This window comes from Ovis canadensis, chromosome 24 (assembly GCF_042477335.2).
Source record: "Ovis canadensis isolate MfBH-ARS-UI-01 breed Bighorn chromosome 24, ARS-UI_OviCan_v2, whole genome shotgun sequence".
Classification (NCBI taxonomy): Eukaryota; Metazoa; Chordata; class Mammalia; order Artiodactyla; family Bovidae; genus Ovis; species Ovis canadensis.
In genome coordinates, this window is record NC_091268.1 from 42,395,544 (window position 1) to 42,419,499 (window position 23,956).

Consider the following 23,956-nt stretch of genomic DNA (forward strand, 5'->3'; position numbering starts at 1 on the left):
AACAGATTTGTTCATTGCAGGACTTATCAGTGACTTTAATATACTTTGATCACGAAGAATTCCCAAGAAGGTACAGGAATTCCTGGTACTCACTTGACCATGGAACCCTTCATCACAAGATATTCTGAAAACATATTTAGAGAAAACAATGCACCCAAAGACCCTTCTAGTTTCTAACTTGTCAGTCCAGGGATCTCCACTAAACCTTATCAGGTGCCCAAACTGCTCTGTTACTTACCCCCAACCAGAACACAGAAGACAACCCAGTGTCGAGTGAATGCTTTAATGAGTGGTGCTTGGAGGGAGCCAGGTCTCCCGCCAACTGCTACCAGCCACCACTGTCCCCAGCTTTGTCAGGAAGATGAGCTAGCTGCCTGGGCACAGAGATGGATCTGAAGTCTAAGAGTGATCTGGGGCAAAGGGGGGTTCGGGAAGCACCTCATAGGGGCAAGGTTCCCAGGAGTGTGGCAGAGGGGACCTGGACCTCAGGCTGGTCCCTCTTCAGGCATTCCTAGTAAAGCCACGAGGGGCTCGAGGGGCGTGGGGGTTCCAATGGGCACAGGGTGGGTGCGTTCGTGCTTGCGCAGGTCGCTGGCACTCAAGAAGGCCTTGGGGCAGTGGGGGCAGGTGTATGGGCGCACAGAGCTGTGGGTGCGGCTGTGCTTGCGTAGCCCAGCCCGGTCTGAGAAGCTCTTGCCGCACTGGGTGCAGGGAAAGGGCCGGAGCTCTGGGTGTGAGCGCTCATGCCGTCTCAGCAATGTCAGCGTGGAGAACGTCTCCTTGCACTCCCGACACACAAACTGGGGTGGTTTCTCATCCACCTCCTCACCCCCCACCTCACCTGCCGCCCCCATGGGACCAGGAGCCTCCCCAACCCCTTGGCACTTCACGTGCTCCACCGTCATGCCTACCACTTGCCACTGGGTAGCCATCACACCACCCGATTCCGGGGGCAGCCCCAGCAGCCCAGCTGGAGGGTCTCCGAGCGCCGCCCCTGATGCTGGGGCGGCTGAGCCCTCGCCAGCCATGCTGACTGGTAGTGCCAGCTCTACCACCAGCTCCTGTTGCGGGGGAGCCCCTGTGGCCTCGCTGCTTCGATGAGTCCGCTCGTGCTTCCTCAGGCTGGATGAGACCACGAAGGATTTTCCGCAAGCATTGCAGTGGAAGGGGCGCTCACCCGAGTGCACCCGGCTGTGCTTAGTAAGGCTGGCTCGCTCCGCGAAGGCTCGCCCGCACTCCTCACAGCGGAATGGCCGCTGGCCCGAGTGCACCAGCGCGTGCCGCTTGAGGTCCCAGGACGCCACGAATGTCTTGTCACACTGCAGGCACTTGAACGGTCGGTCGCCCGTGTGCACCCGCCGATGCATGGCCAGGTCGGCCGGCTGCCGAAAGTCCTTGCCGCACTTCTCACAGCGGTAGGGCTTCACGCCCTCGTGTGCCCGCTGATGGCGCCGGAAGCTTGAGGGGTCGGAGAACATGCGGCCACAGCGCGGGCACAGGAAGGGCTTCTCGCCTGAGTGCGTGCGCTCGTGGCTCTGGTAGGAACTGAGCTGCGTAAACCCCTTGCCACAGGCTGGACAGCGGTAGGGCTTCTGCGCCGCGTGGATGCGCTGGTGGCAAGTCAGCGAGGAAGAGCGGGAGAAGCTCTTCCCGCACTCTGAGCAGAGGAAGGGGCGCTCGCCCGTGTGGGACCTGTGGAAGTGCGGAGACCCAGTGTGAAGGTGGCAGCCCATTGCCTGACCCCCGCTCCTGTCTGCACTGTAAGTTAGGGCCCCCTAACCTCTCTGGGGCCTTGGTCTACGGGCCACAGCGCTGTACCCGAGTAAAAAGCCTTCAGGACAGGTGTAGGTTCCAGATCCGTCACTGCAGGCCACAGACCCGGCCCCAATTCGCACCTCTTGCACGGACCAAAGACCCTAGGAGCAGCCCAACTTCAAGCCCTGCCCCCTTCGCTGCACGCTATGAACCCAAGCCAATCAGATCCCAGATTTACCCTCCAGCTCCCATAGACCCGCCTCACTCGCCTTCCCATTGGCTCCTTCGGCTCTCTGGGACTCAACGCCTTTAACCTATTGGTGCACTCTTCCCAACCCCTTCAGCCGCCCCCACCCAGTCCACCTCCCTCACCGTTCATGGTTGCGAAGGTCCTTGAGCTCTGCATAGGCTTTGCCACAGCGCTCGCAGCTGTAGGGTCGCAGGCCTGCGTGCGTGCGCCGGTGTTTGCGGAACACCGAGGGGTCGGCGAAGCTCTTGCCACAGTCGGCGCAGGTGTAGGGCCTCTCGCCCGTGTGACCGCGCTGGTGGATCTTTAGCTTGGAGAGCGCGCCGTAGGCCTTGGGGCAGTGCGCACAGCGGAAGGGCAGCTCGCCAGCGTGTGAGGCCAGGTGCACGCGCAGGCACACGGGTTGCATGAAGCGGCGGCCGCACTCGGGGCAAGGGAAGGGCTTCTCGCCCGTGTGGCTGCGCCCGTGGCTGCGCAGCTCTGGTGCTGTTTTATAGGCTTTGGGGCACAGCGGGCAAGCATAGGGCCGAGGCTTGGCCGCTGCACCTGACACCTTGTCCCCGCTAGCATCTTCTGCTTTGGGGTCTGTCTCTGGTTTCAGCTTCACCTCGGCCATCTCCTCAGTGCAGTCTGCAGGCCCATGCGTGGCAGCATGGCGTGCTGCCCGGGGTGCATTTGGAAACGTCTTGGTACAGGACAGACACTTATAGCGGCGGCCTGAGCGCTTGTAGCCCGGGGCTGGGGACCGGTCCTCCGGAGACTCTACCTCCATGGCCTCGATGGGCGGATCTTCTCTGCAAGAGAAGCAAAGTTAGGAGCCACACCCCTTTCCGAATTCTCCAAGGGCTCTCTCCTCACCAAAGCCCTCGAAGGCCTCAGAAGGAACTCTTATCTGCATGTCCCACCCGGGTGCATGTCCTTTCTGTCTGTGCTCCTGTTGCCCCTCTGGTCCGTTCACTGATGAAAGGGGCTGGACTAGGTGACCTCAGAGGAGCTGAGGGGGGAAGCTGGGATCATCCAAATGTTCACTGGCACTTTTCTCCCCAGCTTCTGGGCTTCTCCAAGCCCTGTGGCATTCAGAGAAGGCCCAGGCTTGGTCCATCTCACCATCTTTACGTTCTTGACCTCAGCATCCAAGACCTGTGCCAGGCTGCAGGGACGGAGGCTACCCAGATGTGAGTCTGGCCTGAAAGTCCCTAAGTTCTCAGGAAAGACAGACAAGGGTCCAGAGGAGGGCAGAGCCAGCGGGCTAAATGTGGTGATTGGCATCATCTGTCTGGAAGGGTAGGTCCCCAGCATGTTTATTTTGTCTTTCCCTTATGGTTGGTTAGCTCTCAGAGGCAACAACTGTTCACACAGAATTCTGGCCTTGCACAGCTGTAAGATACTCCACCCCGGATAGGAATCCTGGTCCACCCTCTGTTCTGGAATGGCCCTTTGGTTCTTGCTCCCATAACTCTGGTAATGGGGAGCTCAGTCACTCTCCAAGCGGCTTGAGTCATTGCTAGCAGAACTTAGAAGCCTCTGTCTCCTACTCAATGTATCTGCTCTGGCCTGGCCTCCTGGGACACCCGGCTGTAGCCACCCCTTCTTTTTCCATTCAGAGTCCAGACACCCTCCACCCAGCTGCTCCTGGGGATCATGGATGGGAGGAAATAGGATTAATGGCTACATTAGTCTTAACACCAGCTCATCCTCCCTGGGGGATGAAGGGAAGAGGATTATAGCAGATCCACTTAAGGAGTGCTTGCAGCAGCTGCTGGGGGCAGCCAGGGCAGGGGGTGGGGTGGGGAGGACAATGCTATGGAGAGGGGAGGGGAGCAAGGTGTGCCCAGAAGGTGGACCTCGAGGTGGGAGGTCAGGATTCTCCTTTCTGGGCTTGTTTCCTCATCCTATACCTCAGGGATTGGTGGCTTTAATTTATGACCCAGGGAGGACGCAGGAGTCCCTGACGGGGAGTGGCAAGGGGTGCATCTTTAGAATCAGCATCCTTCTGCCTAGCGGCCCTGCCTCAGTTCCTGTCCCCTACATACACAGTCTAGCATGCACAGGCAGCCAGAGTCTTCTCCCTAAGGTGCCATGTAATGCTCAGGCCCTACTCAGGAACTTCCCATGGCTTCCACCACACCACATAAGTTCCCAGGCCTTTCCTGGCTGTTACGGATCTCACCAATCCTTCCTTTCGGAGCCTTACTTCCCAAAGGAAGCTCATCCTGCATCTCCCGTTGGTTTTTGGCCCCATCCTACATAGCTCTGTTCCACCCCCAGCTTGGTTTTTGTACTTTTCCCACTAAATTCTAGGACTGGAAGTTGAATTAAGGGTTTGAGGCCCCACCTTCCCCAGGGCTGAATTCCGCCTACAGTTTTCAGGGGATCTGCTTATCCCTGGATGAGGCTCTCACAACCTCCCTCCCAGATCAACTCTGGACAGTCTGAACAGTCTCCTTAATAAAAATAAGAGCTCACATGTACAGAGCGCCTGCTAAATAACAGACAATATCCTAAACTCTTTACATGTATTAACTCATTTGAACTTCACATGAACACCAGGGGATAAGTTCTATCATTACCCTTCTTTCTCAGATAAGGGATTGAGGCCCAGAGAAACAATGTAGCTTTGTGGTTAAGTGCAGTCTCTGAAGTCAAACTGCCTTGCTTTGAATCTTCGCTTGCTTGCTTCCTAGCTGTACATTGACCCTGAGCAATGTACTTCCTGCTCCAGGACCTCAATTTTTCTCATCTGAAAAAAGGGAGGTAATAACAGGACTTACTTCACAGGGCTGGGCAGGGCTCAATGAGATAATAATTACTACCCTCAATTACTGAATTTTATCAGAGCCAGACACTTTGCTGCATGTGCTACCTTATTCTCTCATAGCTTTCTGAGATCAGGATTGTTTATTCTCATTTTACAGACAAATAAACTAAGGTTCTAGACTTCCCTGTGGTCCAGTGGTTAAGAATCCACCTGCCAATGCAGGAGACATGGGTTTGATCCCCAACCTGGGAGGATCCCACATGCTCAGATCAACTAAGCCTGTGCGCCACAGCTATTGAGCTTGTGCCCCGCAACAAGAGAAGCCACCTCAATGAGAAGCCCGAGCACCGCAACTAGAGAGTAGCCCCCAGTTGCCGCAACTGGAGAAAGCCAGTGCACAGCAACAAAGACCCAGCACAGCCTAAAATAATAAATAAATAAATTTATTAAAAACAAAACTGAGGTTCCAAGAAGGTTAGTGATTAACTCATGATCACATAGCTAATAACTCATGCAGGGCATGACAGAAGATGAGATGGTGGGCTGGCATCACCAACTCAATGGACACAAGTTTGAGTAAACTCCAGGAGTCGGTGATGGACAGGGAGGCCTGGCGGGCTGTAGTCCATGGGGTCACAAAGAGTCGGACACGACTGAGCGGCTGTACTGAACTGAACTGGGCTGGGCTCTTTCTCTACAGTTCTTCATTTACTTAAGGGTTATTAACCAAACCATGAGACCTTCCAGGGCTCCCAAGACAAAGACCATGGCCAGAAAGGCCCTGAACTACCTAACTCCTGCCTATCCCATCTCCCACTCCCCTCTCCTTGGCTCACTTGGCTCCACCTACACAGGTTCCCCCTTTTCCACCCTCAAAGACCTAAATTCCTTCCAATCTCAGGGACTTCACACTAACTGTGTCCTCTGCTAAAAACACTATTCCCCAAGGATCTGTGTGTAGCTATCTCTTTGATTCCATTTGGGTCTCAGCTCCCTGTCACCTCCTTAAAGAGGGTTTTCCTGACACTTAAAAAAATTTTTTTTAAGTTTACTTGGCTGCACCAGGTGTTATACGTGGCATGCAGGACCTTTAGTTGTGGCATTCGCACTCTTAGCTGCAGCATGTGGAATCTAGTTCCCCAACCAGGGATCGAACCCGGATCCCCTGCAATGGGAGGAGTCTTAGCCACTAAACCACCAGGGAAGTCCCTGACCACCTTTCTTAGTTCTATCTGCATCCCTGCTAATCACTCTTTGTTCCCCTCCTCTTTAATCTCCTTCGTGCTGTTCATCTGGATAACATTTCTTGCAAATTTACCAAGGGCCAGGTATCATTCTAAGCATTTTATGTGTACTACTCAAGCTAAGCTTCAGGACTGCCTAGGAGTTTGTTATGAATGAACATGTGCAGGCATGGAAGAAAGGGTCATGTGAGAACTTAGACGGTGGTCACATATATAATCCTAGAAAGGAGGTCTCACCAGCATCTGAATCAGCCAGCACCTTGATCTTGGACACCTAAACCTCCAGAACCATGAGAAATAAACTTCCACTGTGCCCCCAGTCTGCTATCATTTGTTTGTTTGTTTTGGTTACAGTCAGACTTGGTAGAGCCTGTTATATAACAGACTTATTATATACTGAACAGACTACGTTAGGTAGTGTTTTCCCCATTTTCCTCCATTTTCCAGACAAGGATACTGAGGCACAGAAAGGGAAGTAATGAGTCATGGTCACAGCCCATACTCAAAGCCAGGTGGTCTGCCTCCCAAACTTCTGCTCTGTCCCCTGATTATTGCTTTGCTAGCACTTACACATCTTATGGTTCAGTTGTTAATTCTCTGTCTCCAGAGCAAGCATTTAGGCTGGCACAGAGCTAGGTACCTTTATTTTGTACCCTCTACAAGTAGAACCATGCTTGGTGCCCCAAAACAAACTGAACAGATCAACCTCTGAGACAGTATCTGAACCCAGGTCTCTAGCTTCCACCTCTCCCATAACAGGAATTTGTACTGAATTTCTCTGCCTTTCCAAGTTCACAAGGTCCAAATATCCCAGTGGATTCACTGCTTTGGTGTGGGAGCCTTATCTTTGTTTACTACTGGATTTAGGAGGGAGATGACTTCCTGTTGCCTGAACAGACTCTTATCGCCAGGGATCCAGAGATTTAATTCCGAGTTTAAGCTAAACCCTGCGGGCAGGGACAGTGAAGAGCCACTTTTTTAATGTTCTCAGACCTCAGTCTCCCAACGTCTAAACAAGTAGTTACCAAAAGGCCTCACAGGCCATGAGGGATCCGGTGAGATGGCAGATGGGGAACTGTGAACCACGCAGAGATGAGAGCTAATCGTCTCCTAGGCATCCAATCTGGTCAGTCCACAATGTAATCCCAACCCATTTTTCCGGCCTCACCTCTAGCGGCAGTGTGCCCCTCCCGACAGCGACCTCAGCTCCAGCTACAATTCTCAAACTTCCCCACCTAAATCCATCTTCATATGCAGTTCCCTCTGCTTTCTCCAGTGGTAAAACTCTTTCTGATTCTTCAAATAAATTGCTTCCCCAACGTCCTCAGGAAGACTTAACCGGCAGTAGAGGTAAGAGCGCCATGGCGCTCTGGGCCTCAGTTTCCTCATCAGTAAAATGGGGTCTCTAAGGCGTGTGGGAGTTTTAAGGGCGTTAGAGCCAAGAGCTACGGAAACCCTGTGCTGCTTGCTCCCTGCAACTGTCTACGTGTCGGCGCCTCTGCCAGACAGACAACCCCACATGGCAGGGCCCTGGGCTCGCTCTTCTCAGGAAATGCCCTGGGAAAACGTGGCCTCGGAGAACACAGCAAAAAGGTGAACGAAGAATGACAGAATGAACAAATGAATGGACCGAAGGCCAGACCCTGGACAAAGGCCTGCAAGATGGCGTTCTCTAGGACCGCGGGAGGGGCGGCCAGGCCCTCGACCGGGGCGGGGGGGCCGCCGGCACCAGGGACCGTGCTAGGCGGGCAGCGCGCCTGGGACAAAAGCCCGCAACATGGCGGGCTCTAGGACCCTCGGGTCCGCACGGCACTACGCGGGCAGCCGTGCCGCCTAAGCCCAGGCGTCAGCCGCTGCCGACCCGCCGGGACAGCCGGCGGGTTCTAGGACCCACTGGGCCTGGAGCCCGCCCGCGCCCGCCCGGGGCCGCACTCCTCCCGCCCCGCCCGCACCGCTCGCGCCAGGCCAACCCCATCCGCCCTAGGCACCCAAAGGGAAACTGAGGCCTGCGGGATTGCGTCTGCACTGGGGCTGCCCAGGGATCTCTGCATCTTCCCGCCGGCGTTTCCTACCTGAAGAGAGTTGGGCTGGCTCCGTGGCGTCAGCTGCAGCTCCTCTCACCGACAGAGCCCGGGACTTTGCCAGCAAGGGGCAGGCGCTAGGACCCAGCGGGGGGGTGGGGGTGGGGGAGGGAAGAAGGGGAGGGACCGGAGGCGGGGCCGGCGAGCGGAAGTGGGAGAGAGCTTTCCCGGCAAGGGAGAAAGACAAAGTTCACCGGAGCAGCCCCAAGAGAAGGTGGCGGAGAAACACCTTGCAAGGGGTCTCTCTGGGTGCTAATGACAAGGAACACGGGAATAGGTTTACGGGATGCACCGACTATTGCTGGCGTGGCGCTAGATCACCGTGAATTGGAAGGTGGGAGGACAGAAAGGCCATGCCCAAGATTTGTAATACCTAAATCCGCTTATATTCCACATTTCCCTTAATAGAAAGCATTAAGTGACGCTCCCTCCATCTGGCTTGAGAAATTTTTCAAGGAGCCCCACGATAAGTGTCGCCCAAGTACTGAGGTCAGGGCTGCAGAACGCTTTTTCTCCCTCTTCTGCGCTCAGTCAATATGCACCGGAACGATTTTAGCGGATCTTCCCGGAAGTGTGGCTAAGGTTAGTGCAGAATGAGCTCTTTGACCTACGTGGGCGGGGTCGGAGTCGCGCGTTAGTTGCTTCTCTCCTAGCACCGGAAATGTGTCTGTATAACCGCTGCTTGGAGGCGGGACAGAAGCATTTTTAAGGCGGAAGTTTCGCGGGGAAGCTTTTGAGGCTAGGACACTTCCTGTTTCCTAGTAACAATAGGAAGTGTCCGCGGAGCTGGGCGATAGACGGCTGGTTAGTGCCAGCTGCGCCCTTTTCCCTCTACCTCCTTCCTTTCCCCCCTCTCCTTTCCCTTTTTCCCTCCTCTTCCACTTCCTTGAGCCCTTGCAGAGTGTGCGTGTGTGGGAGCGCGAGAGCCCCCGCACAACCACCCTTTGGGGCGCGCGGCTGCAGTTAGGGTGAGGGTCCCATTGCGCAGGCGCACTCCCGTTCGCGGTCCCCAACGGACGCACCCGCGGCGGGAACGAGAAGGGGCCACCGGTGTGAGGTAGGGGTCCTAAGAGAAAACTGGCTGAGGAGGTGAATGAAATGAGGACCTCTTAGGTAGTTGATTCGGAGAGGAGACTCTTGAGCGAAGGGGCTTTGTGAGAAGTGAGAATTCTGGGAGCAGGTTCAGCAAGGAGGTTTAAATTCGGAGATAGGAGTTGTATTGGGGCCCCCGGAGGTTGGAAGAGTCCGAGTCAGAGAAGACCAAGGTGATGTAGGAGGCATGGGGGCCTGCTATGGAGTAAGGGCTTTGGAAAGAAGATTGAGTGAATGGGCTTCCTCGTGTGTCAACTGGAATAATAGAGGCATTGCAATGAGTTGTGAGAATTAAGTGACACTGAATTTATTTAGCACAGGGCCTAGCACATGGTAATGCTTAGGTAGCACGGGTAGCTGCTGTTATCAATATTAAAAGAGAAGGTAGAAGGAAAAACGAGAAGGGATGGAGAGAAAAAAGTGATGAGTAATGGGAAAGAAAAAGGTAGGGGGCGAAGTACCAGAAAGGAGATGGAATTTCCAAGATGGAAGATGGTTTGGAACCCGGGGAACCCAAGAGAGTCTTTCAGAAAGGAGATTTTGTGACCCTGAAAGGAATAGGGCAGAAGGGGGAACAAATCAGCCCTTTTCTCTGTAGGAGGCTTCTAACCTCACTTCTCAGGTCCTAGGCTGTCTATTGGAGAAAGAGGCTGCTTTTTCAGTGCCTCTCTATGACAGTTGCTCAGTTTTGTCCGACTTTGTGACTCCATGGACTGTAGCCAACCATACTTCTCGGCATGGGATTCTCCAGGCAGGAATACTGGAGTGGGTTGCCATTCCCTTTTCCAGGGATCTTACTGACCTAGGAATTGAACCTGGGTCTCCTGCATTGCAGGCAAATTATTGTCTGAGCCACCAGAGAAGCCCCTTTCAGTGCCTTTAAGCTACTTTATTTAGCTGAGGGATGAAAGATGGAGGATTGGACTTACCTTATTGAAGGTCCTAGGAGAGGTACAAGTTTCCTTTTAAGATGTCACGTAAGATAGGTTGTTTGTTTCAAAATTATAGAGAGCAGAGGGATAGGGACGGTAAGATTTTTGGGTCTTGGTCTGAAGGCAAGGTTTGTGATTAGAGATGGGATGCAATCCTTTAGATGTTAGTTTCCTTATATATACTTCTAGAGATGAGTTAGGCCTCAGAGAGCTTTCATATTTGGGGAACCTGTATTCAGAGACATTTTAAATGGTATTTCCGGGAACAGGTCTAGTTTAGAGCAGGTCTCTGGGCATTGCTACTTGGGGGTAACTCTGTGACCTCTGGTGAACTTGTTGCTCATATAAAATCAAGAGGCAAAGTTAATTCAGGCCTTCCTTCTGACCACTGCCCCCTTTTCCTAGGCCTTGGACCCTCCATCAGAGGAAGATGCTGCTGCCATTTGCCTGCTCTTCCTGAACCTCCAGGTTTCTGCCGCACTGCCCCATGGAGGACACGCCCACTTCACTCAGCTGCTCTGACTGTCAGCGCCACTTTCCTAGCCTCCCAGAACTGTCACGGCACCGAGAACTGCTCCATCCATCTTCCAGCCAGGGCATTGAGGCCGACAGCATCCCTCGGCCCTACCGCTGTCAGCTGTGTGGGCGGGGCTATCGTCACCCAGGGAGCTTGGTCAATCACCGCCGGACCCACGAGACTGGCCTTTTCCCCTGTACCACCTGTGGCAAGGATTTCACCAACCCCATGGCACTCAAGAGCCACATGAGGACTCATGCTCCTGAAGGCCGTCGGAGGCGCAGGCCTCCCCGCCCCAAGGAAGCCACTCCATGCCTCCAGGGGGAGACAGTGTCCACTGACTCCTGGGCCCAGAGGCTTGGCCCTGGGGAAGGCTGGGAAAACCAGAAAAAACATATTGAAGAGACATCTGGCTGTGAGTCTGGGCCAGACCGTAGGGCAACTGCGGGCACATGGGAAGGTCCACCCACCAGACAAAGAGAAGGCTGGGAAAGCCAGCCTGATCCTGAGGAGGGTGTAGAGGGCTGGGGTCCCACCACCAACTCTGCCAGAGACACTCCACTCCCCACCCCAGCCAGCAGTCTCCTTAGCAATTTGGAACAATATCTGGCTGAATCAGTAGTGAATTTTACCGGGGGCCAGGAGCCCACCCAGTCCCCTCCTGCTGAGGAGGAGCGGCGGTACAAATGCAGTCAATGTGGCAAGACCTACAAGCATGCTGGGAGCCTCACCAACCACCGCCAGAGCCACACTCTGGGTGTCTACCCTTGTGCCATCTGCTTCAAGGAGTTCTCTAATCTCATGGCTCTGAAGAATCACTCCAGACTCCATGCCCAGTATCGGCCTTACCAGTGTCCCCACTGCCCCCGTGCCTTCCGGCTCCCCCGAGAGCTGTTGGAACACCAGCAGTCCCATGAGGGTGAAAGTCAGGAGCAGCCGTGGGAAGAGAAAGGGATGCCCACCACCAATGGGCACACAGATGAGAGCAGCCAGGACCAGCTCCCTGGGACCCACATACTGAATGGCTCAGGGGAGCTGAGCACGTCTGGGGAGCTGGAAGACATTGGCCTGGAGGAATACCGGCCTTTCCGCTGTGGGGACTGTGGCCGTACTTACCGCCATGCTGGGAGCCTCATCAACCATCGCAAGAGCCACCAGACAGGTGTCTACCCCTGCTCCATCTGTTCGAAGCAGCTGTTCAATGCAGCTGCCCTCAAAAACCATGTGCGGGCCCACCACAGGCCCCGGCCAGGAGCTGGAGAGGATGGGCAGCCGTCAGTGCTGCCAGCTCCCCTGCCTCTGGCGGAGTCCACTTGCAAAGAAACAGAGGCCCCCTCCAGCACCTTAGACCACCGCCCGTATAAGTGCAATGAGTGCGGCCGGGCTTACCGGCACCGGGGGAGCCTGGTGAACCACCGCCATAGCCATCGGACAGGAGAGTATCAGTGCTCTCTCTGTCCCCGCAAGTACCCCAACCTCATGGCCCTGCGCAACCATGTGCGGGTACACTGCAAGGCTGCTCGCCGCAGCACAGGCCCAGAGCCCGAGGGGCCCCCCAGCCTCCTCAAGGTGGAGCTCCCACCTGACCCAGCGGGGCCAGAGACGACTCTACTTTCAGATCAAGGGCCTGGGTGCAAACATGAAGAGGGGGCCCCTGCTGTCCCCCCAGCCACAGATCGGACCATGCCACAGATATGTAGCGTGTGTGGGATGCTCTTTGAAGACTCTCGGAGCCTTGAACATCACAGGCGGACCCACGGGGAAGGGGCACAGAGCAGGACCGAGGCCAGGGAGTCACCTCCTCGGGTGTTTGCTTGCCGAGACTGTGGCAAGAGCTATCGCCACTCAGGCAGCCTTATCAACCACCGGCAGACCCACCAAACAGGAGACTTCAGTTGTGGGGCCTGTGCCAAGCATTTCCACACCATGGCTGCCATGAAGAACCATTTGCGTCGCCACAGTCGACGGCGGAGCAGGCGGCACCGGAGGCGGGCTGGCAGTGCTGGCGGCGGGGGAGAAGCCAAACCCCCATCAGACGGGAACTGGGCACCGGAGCCAGTGGACAGTGAGGGCCTGGGCTGTCCCCGAGACTCTTCCAGGGCAAGTCTGAGTGGAGCTGAAGGCAGCATGGAAAGCAGTGGGGGCTGTTTGCAGCCTGCAGCCGAAAGGGACAACTGTGGGATTGAGAGGAATGAGGCCTGTTTCCAGGGTGATAAAGAGAGCCAAGGCGCCGAGGAAGGACTGGAAAGGATGGAGGCCTGTTTCCTTGACAACGTGGACATCCCAGGTGCTGAGGAAAGCAATGGGACTCGCTTCTGCGATGGCCTCCCTGGGGTGGAGGAAGACCAGAAACCAGCCCCTGGCCAGCCCAGCTCCCCTTCCCGCTCTGCCAGCTCTGCTGCCTGGTCGGCTGAAGTCTCCCACACGTGTTCTGACTGTGGACATTCTTTCCCCCATGCCACTGGCCTGCTGAGCCACCGGCCCTGCCACCCACCGGGCATCTATCAGTGCTCCCTCTGCCCAAAGGAATTTGACTCCCTGCCTGCCCTGCGCAGCCACTTCCAGAACCACGGGCCCGGGGAGGCCGTCTCAACCCAGCCTTTCCTCTGTTGCCTCTGTGGCATGATCTTCCCTGGGCGGGCTGGCTACAGGCTTCACCGGCGCCAGGCTCATGACTCTGGCATGACTGAGGGCTCGGAAGAGGAGGGGGAGGAGGAAGGAGCTGCAGGGGCAATTTCCACTCACAGCCCCCCACTGCAGCTCTCAGAAGCCGAGCTGCTGAATCAGCTGCAGCGGGAGGTGGAAGCGCTGGATGGCGCTGGGTATGGCCACATTTGTGGCTGCTGTGGTCAGACCTATGATGACCTGGGGAGCCTGGAGCGTCACCACCAAAGCCGGAATTCCGGGAACACCACTGATGAGGTTCCCAGTCTCCTGCATCACCCAGCAGAGTCAGGTGACACCACGGTGGTGGTGGCAGACGGTGTCTTTGAGGGCACGGTGACCTCTCTCCCTGCAGAGGGTGGGGATGCAAAGCCCAGTGAGGGTGTAGGTGCCACGCTTGCTGACAGCCTTTGCCGGCAGGGTGAGGAAAGTTCTCTGGAGACCCAGCCCCGCCCCTTCCGCTGCAACCAGTGTGGCAAGACCTATCGGCATGGGGGCAGCCTGGTGAACCACCGCAAGATCCACCAGACCGGGGACTTTGTCTGCCCAGTCTGCTCCCGCTGCTACCCCAACCTGGCTGCCTACCGCAATCACCTGCGAAACCACCCACGCTGCAAAGGCTCGGAGCCCCAGGTGGGGCCTGTCCCAGAGGCAAAAGGCAGCAGTGAAGCCCAAACTCTGGCAGAGGAGGGCCTTGAGCAGGCCGAAGTGGAGAGGTTCCAGAAAGAACTTAAAGTGGAGCCCCTGGAGGAGGGGGCTAGAGTGAAAGAAGAGGCCTGGGAGGAGACGACTGTGAAGGGGGAGGAGACGACTGTGAAGGGCGAGGAGATGGAGCCAAGGTTGGAGACAGCAGAGAAGGGCTGCCAGACTGAAGCCAGCTCTGAGCGGCCCTTCAGCTGTGAGGTGTGCGGCCGCTCCTACAAGCACGCTGGCAGCCTCATCAATCACCGGCAGAGCCACCAGACTGGCCACTTCGGCTGCCAGGCCTGCTCCAAAGGCTTCTCCAACCTCATGTCCCTGAAGAACCACCGGCGCATCCACGCCGATCCCCGGCGTTTCCGCTGTGCCGAGTGCGGGAAGGCCTTCCGCCTGCGGAAGCAGCTGGCCAGCCACCAGCGGGTCCACCTGGAGCGCAGTGGGGGTGGGGGCTCCCGCAAGCTGTCCCTGGAAGATCGGCCCTTTCGTTGCGGGCAGTGCGGGCGGACCTATCGCCACGCGGGCAGCCTCCTGAACCACCGGCGCAGCCATGAGACAGGCCAGTACAGCTGTCCCACCTGCCCCAAGACCTACTCCAACCGCATGGCCCTGAGAGACCACCAGAGGCTACACTTGGAGAGCCGGCGGCGGCGGGCCGGGCTGTCCCGGCGGGCAGCTGTGCGCTGCGCCCTCTGTGGTCGGGGCTTCCCTGGCCGAGGGTCCCTGGAACGGCACCTGCGAGAGCATGAGGAAGAGACCAGAGGTGGTCAGGGAGGCCCAGATGGCACAGAGGGTGGTCAGGGGAACCTGGCTGATGACCAGGGACTGGAGGACAGATCGGGTGGTACTGAGTCAGGACCTCAGCTGGAGGATGGAGCCACAAGGCCAGCAGAGCCAAGTCAGAGCCCCATCAGTGCAGCGGGTTTAGAAGCCACAGAGCCAGCATCCTGGGGCATGGGGGAAGCAGATGAGTGGCGAGCAGACCAGGGACCGGTGAATCATGATGGAGATTGGGTTCCTGGGGGTCATGTACTGACCAAGCCAGAAGATGAGTCCGGGGACAGTGTCCCCAGAAGTCCTTGTCCCCTTGGCAACACCCAGCCCAATGGACCTAGTCTGACTCCAGTGGACAGCTGGGACAGTGGAGACTGTGGCCCTCAGCCCCAGCCAGAGAGCCACTCCTCCTGCAGCCATTGTGGCAAGATCTCCTGCCAGTCAGAGGGCCCCTCGAACCACCACAGCACCCACAAGACTGACCGTCACTATTGCCTGCTCTGCTCCAAAGAGTTCTTGAATCCTGAGGCCACTAAGAGCCACAGCTGCAACCACATAGCTGCCCAGACCTCCTGCCCTGACTGTGGCGAGGCCTTTGAGTCCCACCATGAACTTGCCAGCCACCTGCAGATTCATGCCAGGGGCCTCAGTCAGGTGTCACCCCAGGTGGAGGCCAGAAGCCCCAAAGCAGGGCCTGAGGAGGTGGAACACCCTGGTCAAGGGAAAGCCCCATCAGAACCCCCCAGGGCCCCAGGTGAGAATGTGGGGAGAGCTAATGGAGGCCAGGGTGTTGAGTCCTTGGTGGCTGTGCATGAGGAGCGGCCCTTCCGCTGTGCCCAGTGTGGGCGTTCCTATCGCCATGCTGGTAGCCTGTTGAACCACCAGAAGGCTCACACTACAGGACTCTACCCCTGCTCCCTCTGTCCCAAACTTCTTCCCAACCTGCTGTCCCTTAAGAACCATGGCAGGACCCACACGGACCCGAAGCGCCATCGCTGCAGCATCTGTGGCAAGGCCTTTCGGACAGCGGCCCGGCTGGAGGGCCATGGGCGGGTCCATGCACCCCGGGAGGGGCCCTTCTCCTGCCCCCACTGTCCCCGCCATTTCCGCCGTCGAATCAGCTTCCTGCAGCACGAGCAGCAGCACCAGGAAGAGTGGACAGTGGCCAGCTCTGGTACGGGGGCACCAGCAGGCTTGGGCAGAGGGCTGAAGGGTCTTGGAGGAGGTGGGCACACAGTAGAGGGTAAACACTGGCCCCATGGTGGGCAGGAAAGCAAGGAGTGAGAGGATCATGGGGATTCCAGGAGGCGGCTCAGGCTGGGATAAGGAGAAAGCTAGGTCGAGGATGCTGCCTTTTGAGTGGCTGAGATCTGACCCCTTGAGTCAGGTATATAGGGAGCATCCAGGGTTGGTGCAGGGAGGTGGTGGCAGGGTTGGAGCCAAGGCAACTGCTAGGGCTCCCCTGCTGTACTGGAGCCAAAGATGAATGGTCTTTCTGTTTGGGGGGGGGACTGGTAGCCAGCTACCATCTGGTTATTATAGACACCTCTGGAAACCCTTCTGATCCAGCCAGTTAAGTAATGATTTCCAGAGAAAAAGATGATCTCAGTTCTGCTCTTAGAGTAAGCCAGGATCCCAGAAATGAGGAAGGGGGCATAGGAGGCACCCCCAGGCTGGACTGCTTTGTGGCTTCCACGCCAACTTGTTCGGGGAAACCAGGTCACTTGTTGGCACTCAGTGCCCTGTCCCTTTCCCCATATCTTGTCTCTGCTCCCCCTCCTCTTTTCTTGGAAAATGGACCCTTGGCCCTTGCCCACCCCTGTTGGTCCGCGTCTCCTCTTCCCTTTATTCATCCTTCTCTCTGTGCTGTGCATTTCCTTTTTGGGATCCAACTAAACCACCCTTTCCACCTGCACATCCCCCTCCCCGCCAGCACACCTTTAACTGGAGGACTGAGTCACAGATAATTGTTTCTTTGAAGCCAGGCCCAGCTGTGGCAACAACAGTCATTAGCCCCTATCTCCCATCCTCAATCAGGGGAATCTTCATGGAAAGTCACCTCCGCCCAGACTTGTGGAGGAATGGGAGAGCCGGTTCTCTCTGCAAGTCGCAGGCTCACCCTCCTCCTCTAGGGGCCTGTAGCTCTTATCCCAAGACCCCTTCCATCTAGTGCCTGGGTGTCCCTGAGAGAGTAGATGGTCCCCTTGACCAGGGATCATCAGGGCAGGTGGGGACAGCGGTGAGATTCCCCTGAGAGTGCTGACAAGGTGGCTTTTAGGAGAAAAGATTTCTTGTGACCCCAAGGGAATGAGCAAGGAGCTAATTAGCCAGGTTTGGGAAAATAATTGGGAATTCACATATAGGACTGTGGGGTAGGGAGCTGGGTACATGCTGTGTGGGGTTTGCCCCCTCAGTTACCTCCTCTCTCTCTTCCCCAGGAACCCCAAAGGCACCAGCGGCGGGCAGAGGGGACTTGTCATTGCCGCCTCCACCCACCCCCACGGCCCCACTCCTGGACCCTTCACCCCAGTGGCCTACAGACCTCAGCTTCTCCCTCTGAAGTTCCAGTCTCCAAAGATCAGAATGGGGGGGTGGGGGGTCAGGGCGAGTTGCAGGGAAAGGCTTGATCTCCTTGTTTTGCTCAGGAGTAGTTTGGGCATCCCCAGCTCTTTTCTCCTCTCCTCCTTCAAAGAGGACCCAGATCTGGCTTCTTTCCCAAGGAGGGGGTGAGATGTTCCTTCTGTCCTGTCCTTGAGGGACCTCCATTGCCTCAGTTTTTGTCAACAGGTTCTTTGCTATGACCAGCCACACCAAGAAACCCAGTGCCCAGCTTGGCCACGATGCTGGGCCACCCTTACCAGCCAGATTCCAACACCAGGGAGAGGCAGATTTAAAGAGCGCCCCCACAGGTGGAAATGTTGCCTGTGGACGGGGAGCCTTTTACTACAATTTGTAACTTATTTTCTAAAGTCTATTTTGTAACAATTTATTTAAGTTTAAAAAAACAGGAAAATTGCTCCCCCCAAAAAAAGAAATTTTCAAAGTACTTGGCTGGTGTCATTGAATCTGAAGGGATGAATAGGAAAAGCTCGGGACGCCTGCGTTGGACCGCAGAGCTGGGTAGGGGGCATCCACGGGCGACATCTCCCTGTCCTGCAGGGTGGAGCTTTCAGGGCAGGTTCCTTCCCAGAGCCCTTTGTGCTGTTGGACCTGCCTGGGAAAGGCGGGGGGCTGGATGGGAGAGAGGCAATTCCGTGGGAGTTGCCTTGCTGTGACTGCAGCGTCCCAGAGCCACCTGTCAACAGTTGGCTGGCTGGCCTGTCAGGGAGAGGAAGGAGGGTGGGGTTGGTCTCGAGCTCACAGCTTCCCTCCCTCCTCAAAGGAAGAGGAAGGAGGTGCCCCTGAGCCCCTGTGACAGATTTGAAAAGTGAAGGCTGCACAGGTTAAGAGGTGTGCTCCTAACCAGTCAATGACAAGAGCCAGTACTTGAATCCCCATGACTCCGTCCACGGCTCCACCTGCCGCAGCTGGAGGTGGCTGGGGACAGATGGCCTCAGGCCGGCTGACAAGGGGTCTGCGGAGGCAGGTGTTGGCAGGAGGCCCCAGGGCCACGTACTCATGTTAGCCGCGCAGCTTCGGGGCTCGGGCTCGGGCTCGGGCTCAGGCTCCGGCTCCTCAGCGAAGTAGACCTGCCAGTCCAAACTGCTGACCCAGTTCTCATAGGTGGGGAGCGCCGCAAAGACGGCAGGTCTTGCGGGGCCTTGGCAGGCATCTCCGAAGCTGTGCAGCCCAGCCAGGAACCATGTGCCCCTCACTTCGTGCACCAGCGGCGCCCCCGACAGGCCCTGAAAGGGGTCAGGTCAGGGGACACTGGATTTTGACTTCCTCTTCTCCCTAGGCAGCTGCATGGGGCAGGAGGGGCCGGGGCTGGGGGTCTGGCTCTTTGGGAGCCAGTTGGCAGAAAGCCTGAGTTACAGGTGGAGGTCAGGCTGTGAGTGGGAGGGCGAGGGGTCTGTGGGGCGACGTTAGGGGGAATGGGTCTCACCTCACAGCTGGGCGGCTCGCCCACAACGCTGGTACACACCATCCCCGGCAGAACGCTGTTGCCCCCGAGGGCTGCGCGCAGGCGGCTACAGGCCCTGGGCCCCAGGAGGGCCACAGGCACTGTCTGGGGGGAGCCGGTGTCTGCAGGGTGAGCGAGAGGGCCCAGCTGGTACCTCAGCCTCCAGGCTGCATGCCCAGCTCTGGGAGCCCTCTCCTGTCCACACACCTCCCTGGCGGGCCAGCCCTAGGACCCAGCCGCGTTCCCCATCAGGCAGGCGGTGGTCCGAGTAGGGCAGGCAGAGGGGCCGCAGGCTGGGGCCCAGGGTTACAGGCTGGGCCAACAGCAGGAGGGCCACATCATAGCCTCCCTCCGGGTGGGTATATGCCCCATGCAGGATGACTTGCTTCAGGCCCGACTCCTCTGGTCCGACCGCCAGGCCTACCGTCCATTCCTCTGGGGTCTGGCGCCTGTGCAAGGACAGCATTGACAGCACTGGGTAGCAGAGCCACCATCAGAAGTTGGGGCACAGGGTGAGGGAATCAGGGCTCACCCAATGAAGCAATGGGCAGCAGTCAGCACCACCTCCTCTGACACCAGGGCTCCGCCGCAAGCCAGCTTCCCTTGGTGCTTCAGCCTGGCGTCCCAGGGCCATGGGGAGGGAGCTCCTGCCTGAGGGCCTTCTCTCTTCAGAGATCCACAGGCTGAAACAGATGCATTACATCATCTGCCCTCTCTAAATGCTCACTGCATGCCAGGCCCTGCGCTAAGAGCTTCCCCTGTGCTATCGAATATCCTCACATTATCCTTTTAAGCTGAATCTTTGTTATTTTCGTTACCGAAGTAACCAACATTCCAGAAGTTCAGTGACTTTCTAGCTCAGTAACCACAGGCAAGTAGCCAACTTGGGATTCAAAACGCAGGGCCTAAGCTTTTAACCCTGATGGTCCAGCATCATGGGAGTGGCCCGCTCATCATTCCTCTACCCCGCCTGTCTGCACCCCTCTGGGCTTGGAATGGCCCCAGAACTCCTGGCTCACTGATGCTTCTCTTACCATCAAGATAGGCCTTCCGTCCCAGGAATTATTTTGCATGCCATTTGCATGTTAGTCACTTAATGCCAGAATTTACGCCCCACTAAGTGGGAACCCTGCCCTCTCCAATCTTGTGGAGTCCCTGCTTGGAAATTTGCATCTTACCCCCCCAGACCTTCAGCCAGGTACCAGAAATTCCTCTTCTTACCTGAATCCAAATGCATAAAGTTCTGAAATGTCTATCTCTCAGCCATAAATGGAGCTATTCCCATCCTGGTCTGAAAGGGTCCTTTAAATTCCCTTGTTAGCCCGTGGCAGTGTGTGGATGCCTTGTTAATCAGTTTTCTATTCTGAACTGAAATTTATTCCGCTGTGGCTCCCACCTGCTGCCCAGAAGTCCTCATGCAGCCCAGGGGGAGGTTCCCCCGCATCCCACTCCTGACACCCACTGCTCATACCTACACAGCTGTCCTCATCACTGATCTCCGGGGTGTCTGGGTTCTGGGTTAGGAAGGCTGCCCCCTGAGCTCGAGCCTGCAGCCAGGAGCTGTGAGCAGCCATATTGGTCAGCAGCACAGGAGTATCTTCCCGGGCACAGCTTGATGCAAAACTGATGATCCCAGCTTGAACCCAGTGTCCATCGGGTTCGCGGCACAGCACGGGACCCCCGGAATCTCCCTGGAGTGGGCAGTGTTGTCAGAGACAGACATCTGAGCCCCAGCCCTCGGTGGACACCCTCCATGGGCCGCCCTTCCATCCATCCCTGTGGATTGAGTGTCCAGCCTATGGCAGGCCCTCTTCCCTTCTGTTCCCTTCCCCTGTCCTCCTCCTCAGACCTGACAGGGCCCCTGCATCCCAGGCTGGGGACCCCCACACAGCATCCCAGGCCGGGCGGGACTGGCCAGTGACCGCTGGTGCAGGCGGTTGTAGAGACAGTTACACGTGGGGCGGCTGATTAGACGCAGGCGCAGATTCCGTAGGGTCCTGGGAGCTGGCAAAAAGAGGGGGTTGGGGCCAAAGTCTGGGCCCAGAGGAGCAAGGGAGCCCGGGAATGGGAACAGTTAGCAGCTGAGGTTGTGTGACCTTGGGCAAGCCAAGTACCTCTCTCGGCTTCAGGCTAGCACTTACCATCATTGGTGTCCTGATCCCAGCCAGTGGCCCAGCAGGAAGTCCCAAAGGGGAAGCGATGGGCAGGTCGGGGCAAACAGAGAGGTGTGTGGGCTATGGGGTGGGCGAGTCGGAGCAGGGCCAGGTCCGAGCCCTGGCTGTAATGGTTGTAGGCCCTGGGCAGCTGCAGAGCCGTTACCCCCACCTCCTCAGCCCCTGGGCTCAGACCTTCATGCTGCAGAGAACCCAGGACAACTGACCAGGAGTTCAGTTCTGTCATTGCCTCCCTGGTAGGGGGAGAGGGGACAAGACCCAAACATTGAGTGCCAACAGAGACATTGACACCATAGGAGATAGCACAAGGAGGTGACAGATGGACAAAACTGTGGTTGTGAACAAGGGCCATCCTTCTCCCAATCTCAGCTGTCACACTTGTAAGACTTCTACCATGAAAGTTTGACATTAACTTGATAGTGTGTTCCTGGCATGTGGCACATTTTAAATGAATGGTAGCTTGTTATTCTAGGGGCAGGGCTCAGTCTTGCAGGGCTTGGGGACAAATCACCCACCCCAAAGCCAGAAATCTTTTGACTGCAGCCATGACTCACTTTTCAAAGCAGTGGGCCGCAGTGAGGACCCAGCTGTCCGCCACCAGGGACCCGCTGCAGATGTGGATGCCCTGCCTCCTCACGCTGGCCTGCCACGGCCACTCGCCAGGCACTGTGTTGCCCTCCTGAGGCTCAGGGGGACCAGGGCCTCGCTGCCCACATGCTGTGGAGAGGCAGGAATCAGGCTGACAGCAGGGCCCTGGCCTGCCCTCACCCCCAGCACAACCCAGACCCAAGTAAGGCCCAGGCCCCACAACTTACCACACTGAGCTTGAAGACCTGGGAAGAGAGAGACGCAGGTAAGCCTTGGGGGAGGGGACCTGCCCAGCCCAGCCTTGGTGGAGGGGACAGGTTTGCGGGGGACTGGCCTGGGTCCTTGCTATGACTGTCTGTGGCTACCTCACCGGCCCCTCCCAGAATGAAAATATTTATATGAGGTCAAGAAACAGCTTTTATTGGAAGCTATTCAGAGTGTACACTCAGTCATTAATTCTCTTTTCTCAGCTGTGCTCAGCACTCCTGGGCATTGAGTGGCAGGACCTGGGGTTCAGCTTGGGACCAGGCCAACCCTCCTCCAGGCTTCAGAACCCCCAACTCCTGCCCCCACCGCTGAGTCAGGGAGCAGCCTGTGCCTGTGGAGAGCATTAGCTTAATTGTGCCCTGGGCTGTGGAGGCCTAAGAGGAAGGATTAGAGGCCTGCGTCATGTCCAAGTTGGGGAGGGCATCAAGAGTTGAGACTCACTCCACCCCTCTTCTGACAGCTTGGCCTCCCCCGTCTTTTTAGAAAGAGACTCTACCAAAGGTTTCCCTGGCCTGCGTCTTCCCCATCACAGGCACACACAGACACACCCATTGAACATGGGAGAGACAGGATGTATGTAAAGAAGGGGAGCCTGAGACCAAAGGGCCCTAGAACTTGCCTAAAGCCATTATGGAAGGAGAGAGGCCAATGAGGGCACAGGGTACACACACAGGCATAATGACAGTTCCTGCAGACACAGATTATAATCCAGTCCAAGGAAATCACACCCATTTGGACACAGGCGGCCACATACACCTCCCCCCACACACACACCCGGACACAGTTACCTTGCCACAGGCTGACTGTCACCCCCACCCCCAGGCAGGCTTCCTCCTACACACCCAGCTTCAGGGGCTGCTCCGGCAGAGGACAGCCCCCAAACCATCACCGTAACCCCCCCACCCAAACCTGGGTGACTCACCCTCTGTGAGGACCACGGCTCCCAGGATGAACAGCTTCAGTCCCCAGCTCTGCTTCATGCTGCCCCAGGTCAATCTGCCGCCTGTGCTCTGGTTCTCAAGAGAGGCCACCTGGGTCTCCCTAGCTCCACCTCTGCCCCACCCCCAATTTGCTAGGAGTCAGGTGTCATTGCTTTTGCTGGGCTGGAAGGGGGCCAGCAGTTTCTAGCTCTGGGGCTGTGGCTGTGTGACCCTGGGCTATTCAGCACCTCTCGCTGGGCCTCAGCCGTGGCCTTGCTGCCTGGGTTCACATCCCAGATCCCCCTAACACGTGAATGACTTTGGACAATTAGCTCCTCATGCCTTGTCTGAAAAGCTCAGAGCTGTTGGATGTAAAAATGCCTTTACCGCAGCCTGGCAGAGTGAACTTGCTACCAGCAGGGAACCTGGTACAGGTGAAGAGCATGGTTGGCAGGCCTTTCCCACCTCTCTCCCAGGTTTGGGCCCAAGTGGGTTTCACATACCTTCTCTCATCTTGCTTCAGAGGCAGTATGTGCCGGTTTGGGTGTCAAGAGGTCAGACTCTCTGCTTCTTGCTGGCTGAAGCTAGCAAATCTCAATGCCTTTCTGCCACCTTCCTGGGAAACAGGGTTATGTGGGGTGCACCTCCCTCACCATTTTAATTTTTTGGCTGCATTGTGCAGCTGGTGGGATCTTACCTCCCCAACCAGGGATTGAAGCCTGGCCCATGGCAGTGAGGGTGTGGAGTCCTAACCACTGGACAACCAGGGAATTCCCTACAACATTCAAGGGGCTTGAGCATCCTTGGATTTTGGTTTGGGAAGTGGGATGGGTCTTGGAACTAATCTCCTATGGATACCAAGGGATGACTGTAATAATACCTACCTCATACAATTGCTATCGGGATTAAATGAGTAGACAGATGTCATGTTCTTAAACCGTGCTTTGTATGTAGATAAGTACTTAGTATACATTAGGAAAAACAAAACAAAAACACAGCCTATGCCTGTCCTTCCAGGGCTATCAAGACTGGCTTCTAGTGGTAGATAAGGGAGCTGGAGGGGTTAAGGTTAGACTACAGGAAGAACTTCCAGGCACGTCTGCACAGAACCAGAAAGTCAGCTCGCCCTTGCAAGCACATACCTGGCTGCCCAAGAAGATGAGGCCTGGCTTCTGTGGGTAGCA

The 23,956-nt window shown here is 56.6% G+C and overlaps 3 protein-coding genes across 6 annotated transcripts; 1 reads left to right on the forward strand and 2 right to left on the reverse strand.

Annotated features, from left to right (window-relative positions):
* Nucleotides 1-6: 6 nt before the first annotated feature.
* On the reverse strand, nucleotides 7-8,663 carry ZNF668 (zinc finger protein 668). Its single transcript, XM_069570911.1, has 3 exons — nucleotides 8,077-8,663; nucleotides 2,128-2,796; nucleotides 7-1,692 (listed from the first exon to the last, which is right to left on the reverse strand). Exons 2-3 carry the CDS (start codon nucleotides 2,772-2,774, stop codon nucleotides 486-488), a joined length of 1,854 nt encoding a protein of 617 aa, XP_069427012.1. The 5' UTR covers nucleotides 2,775-2,796; nucleotides 8,077-8,663; the 3' UTR covers nucleotides 7-485.
* ZNF646 (zinc finger protein 646) lies at nucleotides 8,264-17,806 on the forward strand. Of its 2 annotated transcripts, none has more exons than XM_069570910.1 (3): nucleotides 8,264-8,667; nucleotides 10,515-15,934; nucleotides 17,199-17,806. In XM_069570910.1, exons 2-3 carry the CDS (start codon nucleotides 10,597-10,599, stop codon nucleotides 17,318-17,320), a joined length of 5,460 nt encoding a protein of 1,819 aa, XP_069427011.1. In that variant the 5' UTR covers nucleotides 8,264-8,667; nucleotides 10,515-10,596; the 3' UTR covers nucleotides 17,321-17,806. The 2 variants fall into 2 exon arrangements, with proteins under 2 accessions (XP_069427011.1, XP_069427010.1); XM_069570909.1 differs by lacking the exon at nucleotides 8,264-8,667 and adding an exon at nucleotides 8,847-9,142.
* PRSS53 (serine protease 53) lies at nucleotides 17,733-23,863 on the reverse strand. 3 transcript variants are annotated; one of them, XM_069570912.1, is made up of 11 exons: nucleotides 22,775-22,921; nucleotides 21,813-21,830; nucleotides 21,552-21,714; nucleotides 20,965-21,230; nucleotides 20,673-20,827; nucleotides 20,295-20,514; nucleotides 19,356-19,506; nucleotides 19,031-19,272; nucleotides 18,806-18,945; nucleotides 18,377-18,605; nucleotides 17,733-18,078 (listed from the first exon to the last, which is right to left on the reverse strand). In XM_069570912.1, the coding sequence occupies exons 1-11, from the start codon at nucleotides 22,830-22,832 to the stop codon at nucleotides 18,059-18,061; spliced, it is 1,662 nt and encodes a 553-aa protein (XP_069427013.1). In that variant the 5' UTR covers nucleotides 22,833-22,921; the 3' UTR covers nucleotides 17,733-18,058. The 3 variants fall into 3 exon arrangements, with proteins under 3 accessions (XP_069427013.1, XP_069427015.1, XP_069427014.1); XM_069570914.1 differs by lacking the exon at nucleotides 21,813-21,830 and having other exon boundaries at nucleotides 22,756-23,863; XM_069570913.1 differs by lacking the exon at nucleotides 21,813-21,830 and having other exon boundaries at nucleotides 20,673-20,857; nucleotides 22,756-23,710.
* Nucleotides 23,864-23,956: the final 93 nt, after the last annotated feature.

Coding starts and splice junctions, on each gene's coding strand:
- ZNF668 (XM_069570911.1), bottom strand. CDS start 2,774: ATGGAGGTAGAGTCTCCGGAGGACCGGTCCCCAGCCCCGGGCTACAAG. Junction 1,693..2,127: donor GACCTTCGCAACCATGAACG/GTGAGGGAGGTG, acceptor GCACTTCCACAG/GTCCCACACGGGCGAGCGCC.
- ZNF646 (XM_069570910.1), top strand. CDS start 10,597: ATGGAGGACACGCCCACTTCACTCAGCTGCTCTGACTGTCAGCGCCAC. Junction 15,935..17,198: donor GTGGACAGTGGCCAGCTCTG/GTACGGGGGCAC, acceptor TCTCTTCCCCAG/GAACCCCAAAGGCACCAGCG.
- PRSS53 (XM_069570912.1), bottom strand. CDS start 22,832: ATGAAGCAGAGCTGGGGACTGAAGCTGTTCATCCTGGGAGCCGTGGTC. Junction 18,606..18,805: donor GCGAGCCGCCCAGCTGTGAG/GTGAGACCCATT, acceptor GACCCCTTTCAG/GGCCTGTCGGGGGCGCCGCT. Junction 18,079..18,376: donor AAGCTGCGCGGCTAACATGA/GTACGTGGCCCT, acceptor TCTCCCTGACAG/GCCAGCCAGCCAACTGTTGA.